The sequence below is a fragment of the Bison bison genome, unplaced genomic scaffold (assembly GCF_000754665.1).
Source record: "Bison bison bison isolate TAMUID 2011002044 unplaced genomic scaffold, Bison_UMD1.0 scf7180017847359, whole genome shotgun sequence".
NCBI lineage: Eukaryota > Metazoa > Chordata > Mammalia > Artiodactyla > Bovidae > Bison > Bison bison.
Window position 1 is genome coordinate 46,006 of NW_011477932.1, and position 5,826 is coordinate 51,831.

Genomic DNA, 5,826 nt, shown 5'->3' on the forward strand with positions numbered 1-5,826 from the left:
GAGGCCAAAGAGATGCTGGAAGTCTGCTGAGGCTGAGGCAGCCCAGGACCTGGCCAGACCATGGAAAGAGCCCCTCCAAGGAAAGGGTGGTTCAGGGTGCTGGAGGAGCTGACTGGGTCACATGGCGGGCTCAGCCTGGCCCTTCCTCTGCTGGACGCACTGTCTTGGAGGAGGCCATTCGTAAAGCTGCCTGGCCCACCATCCTTTGTTTCAAGGGCAGGCTGGGAAGGGCCCCTCACCTGGTCAGCAAACGATGGCTGGAGCTGGCTGACGTCCAGGGGGCTGATCAGAGGGACGCTGTCCATGGTACCCCCATCCCCAGAGCCTGTCTTCCCGGAGAAGCTGCAGTTCAGCTTCACCATGGTGGATGGCACTCCTTGTCCTGTCCAGAGGCATACACAGAGTCACGGGCCACCCAACAGATGCCCACATCAGCTGGACAGGTTAGCCCTGTCCAGAGGGCCCAGGTTAGCCCTGATGCTCCTCACACCAGAGCTGGGACAGGCCGTGGGCAACCAGGCCAACCTCCTCAGGACAAACCAGGTGAGTCCGGCCACAAGATTGTCGTCCCTTCCTGCCCACCTGACTCCCTCTGAGCCCCACAGCCATGCAGGTGATAATGCCTCTGACTGGTGACTGCCCAGACACGCACACCTCAGTCTTCCACTGGCTCACGGCTCCAGGAGACATTCTAAGAGTAGCAACCAACAGAAAGCAATCCCAGACAGAAGCCTGGTGAGTCGGGAGGCCAGACGTAGCAAATCAAAGTACAGGACACCAGGTCAGATCTGAATTTCAGATGAGCAGTGGATGCTTTTGCTTTCCGTAACATATCCATGTAATATGTAGTACAGGACACACTTATACTAAAAAGTTATTCATTGTCTACCTGAAATTCAAATTTAACTGGGCGTCCTATATTTTGTCTGGCAACCCTACTGGAGATGCAGGAAGTAACGAAGAGCTCCAGAAAGAGGCTGCTGGTGAATAAACCCAAGCTCTGGCTTTACGGAGCATGGGAGTCACAGGGTGCATGGGAGTGGGCCATCTGGGGGGCTGGGACTCCCAAAAGGAGCAGGAATGGTGGGCGGAGAGGACAGGAGAGCAAAGCTCCCCTGGGGAGGTCAAGACAGTTCCACCTCTAGGCTGACCACTGAGAAAAGGACACAACAAGTGACTTCCAACTGAAAGAAGAGAAACACAAAACATACTCCGTCAATCAAAGGAGAAAGAAACGGTCCCAAGTCCATTAAAAATTAAATCTGTTGTTAAAATCTTCTGACAAACAACTCCAGGCCCAAGGAGCATCACCTCTGAATTTTTCCAACCACTTAAGGAGGAAATAATGCAAATTTCCTATGAAACTCAGCCAGAGGAAACAAGGGCACCTACCCCAGCTTGTGAGGCCAACAACCTTGGTCTCAGCATTTGGGAAGGGCATGAGAGAGGAGAAGGCTGTGCCACCCACCGATGCCAGTTACAAGGCCCCAGGTAAAATGCGAGCACAGGGGACCTAGTGAGACACATGAAGGCTGGGTGTGTTTTGGAATTTAGCATCTGAAAAGCAATCAGTAGTTTCACCACGTGAACAGAATAAAAAGGAAAATTCATCTGATCAATTTCAGTAGTAGCTGAAAACGTATTTGATAAGATTCAACATTTACTATTTTAAACCCTCTTCGAATCCCCTGTGGTCCAGTGGTTAGCACTTTGTGCTCTCACTGCTGAGGACCTGGGTTAAATCCCTGGTCAGGAACTAAGATCCCTAAGATCCCACAAGCAGTGTGGAAAAAAGTCTATTAGCACACTACCGGGAGAAGAAACAGAGAAGGCAATGGCACTCCACTCTAGTACTCTTGCCTGGAAAATCTCATGGACGGAGGAGCCTGGTGGGCTGCAGTCCATGGGGTCACTAAGAGTTGGACACGACTGAGAGACTTCTCTTTCACTTTTCACTTTCATGCATTGGAGAAGGAAATGGCAACCCACTCCAGTGTTCTTGCCTGGAGAATCCCAGGGACTGGGGAGCCTGGTGGGCTGCCGTCTATGGGATTGCACAGAGTCAGACATGACTGAAGCGACTTAGCAGCAGCAGCAGGGAGAAGAAAACTTCCTTAATCTGATCAAGATTATCCACAAAAACTCTACAGCACACCTTATTGAATGTGATCAGAGAAAGCTCTGCTTTTAAAATTGGGTTGGGGACTTCTCTGGACCACTGGTTGGGTCCAGTGGTTAAGATGCCATGCTTCCATGCAGGAGTTCAGCAAACTAAGTCAGGAAACTAAGCAGCCAAAAACAAAACAAAATAAACAAAAATTGGGAGGGAGATACAAGGCCCTTCATTATCAGTTGTATAAATCATGGTAGTAGAGGTCCTATCCAAACAGTAGGGTAGGAAAAAGAAAGAAGAGGTACAAGGCCTGGAGGAGATTAGGTAATACTCTCATTAGTCACAGAGAAAGCATCTTGTGTGCGTAGAAAATCCAAAAGAATCTGCAGGAAAGTTACACGGATTAAAAGTGAGTTAAGCAGAGTTGATGAGTTTAAGATATTCAGAAATCAATTCTGTTTTTATGTATCAGTGACAAAAAAATTAGAATATAACTTATTGAAAGATTCCATTAAATATTGGAAATAATCAGATGTTCAGGAGTAGGTCTAAGAAGGCATTAGAAGGACTTCCCTGTGGAAAAACAGAGGAAACCTTCATCAACACATTATGACTAGGACCAAATAACTCCTGAACTCCTTAAATGGGAAGGACATGGTCATGGATTTTGGAAGTTTCCATGTTTAAAAATGTCATTTCCCCCCAAAGTGTATAGAGTCAATAAATCCGAATCAAAAGCCCAAGATGAAATTTTGTGTGTGTGTGAATTCGACAAGCTTTGTGATTTTATACGGAAGGTAGAGGGACAAAGACACTCATGACAACTTGGGAAAGACCAAGGGGGTCTGGTCTGCCAGGCGCCCAGCTCATCACACAGCCGTGTGGTGTCGCTGCATGGTACATGAAGGCCCACGAACACACCCCACACAACGGGTCAGGAGGTGTCCCTGCAAAGCAAGGGCACAGCCACCTTTCAATAAACAGCATCCATGTGGCAAACAGTGGACCCAATCCCCACCTTGCAACCACAGAAAAGTCTACTCCAGGTGGAAAAGCCAAGATGGAAAAGCATCATGGAGATAATTCAGAATACCTGCCTGGTCTTAGGGAGGGAAAGTCCTCCAGTGTCAGAAATAAGCACTAACCACAAAAGGAAGTATCGATAATAGAACTGCATTGGAATTAAAAGCAGAGGATGAGATGGCTGGATGGCATCACCAACTCGATGGCCATGAGTCTGAGTAACTCCGGGAGTTGGTGATGGACAGGGAGGCCTGGCGTGCTGCAGTCCATGGGGTTGCAAAGAGTTGGACACGACTGAACTGAACTGAAGATTAAGAGCTGCTTATAACAAACTTATAGTTACCAAACTTGCTTATAGCAGGGGTAGGGGGAGATACATTAGGATTTGGGATTAACATATACACTGCTGCCAAGTCGCTTCAGTCGTGTCCGACTCTGTGCGACCCCATAGACGGCAGCCCACCAGGCTCCCCAGTCCCTGGGATTCTCAAGGCAAGAACACTGGAGTGGGTTGCCATTTCCTTCTCCAGTGCATGAAAGTGAAAAGTGAAAGTGAAGTTGCTCAGTCGTGTCCGACTCTTAGCGACCCCATGGACTGCAGCCTACCAGGCTCCTCCATCCATGGGATTTTCCAGGCAAGAGTGCTGGAGTGGGCTGCCATTGCCTTCTCCAACATATACACTACTATCTATAAACTTTGGCCACCTGATGCATAGAATTGACTCATTGGAAAATACCCTGATGCTGGGAAAGATTGAAGGTGGCAGGAGTAGGTGACGAAAGAGGATGAGATGGTTGGATGGCATCACCAACTCAATGGACATGAGATTGAGCAAGCTCCAGGAGTTGGTGATGGACATGGAAGCGTGGTGTGCTGCTGTCCATGGGGTCACCAAGAGTCAGACATGACTGAGCGACTGCACTGAACTGATACATAGACTAGGTAAACGACAAGGGGGCTGCCCTGGTGACTCAGTGGTAAAGAACCCGTTTGCAAGGATGCATGAGACGTGGGTTGGATCCCTGGGTTGGGAAGATTCCCCCAGAGGAGGGCACGGCAACCCACTCCAGTATTCTGGCCTGGAGAATCCCACGGACAGAGGAGCCTGGTAGGCTAAGTCCATAGGGTCTCAAAGGGTAGGGCAGAACTGAAGTGACTGAGCATGCACGCATGCAGACAACAAGGACCTACTGTAGAGCACAGGGAACTCGACTCAGTGTCTTGTAATAACCTATAATGGAAAAGAATCCAAACAAGAATAGACGTGTGTGTCTAACCGAAGCACTGTGCTGTACACCTGAAACTAACACCGTGAATTGACTGCAGTGAGCTTCTGCCCGTCAGAACACAGCCTTCAAGGGCTAGAGACCGAAACTGGGGCTAGGAGCAGATATCTGCAGCTCCTCTAAAGGGCAAAGGCTTGTTCGTCCGACGGCAGGATGAGTCCAAGTCCTTACTCTGGGCACATGTGAACGTGACCTGATTTTGGAAATAGGGTCTCTGCAGATCTAATCAAGTTCAGATGAGCTCATACTGGATTAGGGTGGACCCTGATCCAGTGACTGGTGTCCTTATAAGCAGGGGAAAATCTGCACACAGACACACAGGGAGGAGGCCATGTGAAGATGGAGGCAGCTATTGGAGGGAGGTGGCCACAAGCCAAGAGACCCCTGGGGCTCCTGGGGGGCTGGATGAGACGGGGATCCGGGTCGCCTCCCCTGGAGCCTGGGAGGGAGCTCCGCCCCGCCAACACCTTGACATCCGCCTCCAGAGCTGTGAAAGCGTGAGTGAAGGCTGTGGTGACTTGTCACAGCAGCCCAAGGAAGCCAGTAAGCCGCAGACATCTAAAGTACAGACAGCGTCTCAACGTGGTCAAGAAACACAGGCAGCCCAAGAGAAAAACGGACAAAGGAGGATTTCAGAGGGCCCTGAACCCCGAGGCGGTGCTCTGCCGAGGGTGCTGGCTCTGCGCGGGGCACCCCGTAAACAGAGCGTTCATCCCTGCGATGGAGTGAAGGGAAGGAACCGTGCAACCGGCAGGAACAGCCCTGAATCACAGGAGAGCTTTGGCCAAAAGAAGCCAAGTACTAGGAAGGTCAGAAATAAGCAAACCACCGCCTCGTTCAGGAACCCTCCGCGCTCAGCCCGCTCCGGGCTCAGCAGAGCCCCAGGGGCCCTTTGGGGCCGGCGGGGTTTCCTGTCTTCGCCGGGATGCTGGATGCCTGGGCTCACTTAGGAACATTAGGCTGCACCTTTGTTTCACGTCCTCTTCTGAGTTCGTTGTATTTTACAACAGAAAAAGTTAAAAACAAACAAAACCGGGGGACAGCGGGCCAGCCACAGAGGCGCCCACACTGCGCCCTCATCTAGGACTGGGCCCCCGCCCTCCCGTAAAGCATGGACTGATGGCTGGCTGTCCCCTCCTCGCGAGGACCGAGTGGGGGTAAAGGGTACAACCAAGGGCCGCTGTCCACCCTGAACTCTGAATGTGGCCCCCTCCCACCACTGTGGGGGCGCATCCCACAAAGACTGCTCAGCCTCGGAACGCCCACACTTGTGTCCTGCGAGGCCCTTCTCGGGTAACAGGTAACGGCACTACCAGCGCCAGTGCCCCCGGGCGCAGGCGTCGGCTCTCACTCCGCGGTGCGGGCCTTGCTGTGGGCTCCCGTGCTGGCGGACCGGCGGGAAT

General features: G+C 51.3%; 1 protein-coding gene across 1 annotated transcript in view; it reads right to left on the reverse strand.

The window, feature by feature from the left end:
• Window positions 1-5,826, reverse strand: part of CALY (calcyon neuron-specific vesicular protein) — a 17,292-nt gene that overhangs the window by 8,676 nt on the left and 2,790 nt on the right. Inside the window, exon 2 of the mRNA XM_010842953.1 lies at window positions 141-382. Within this exon, the coding sequence (XP_010841255.1) occupies window positions 141-362 (222 nt within the window). The 5' untranslated portion in view covers window positions 363-382. The remainder of the gene's footprint in view (window positions 1-140; window positions 383-5,826) is intronic.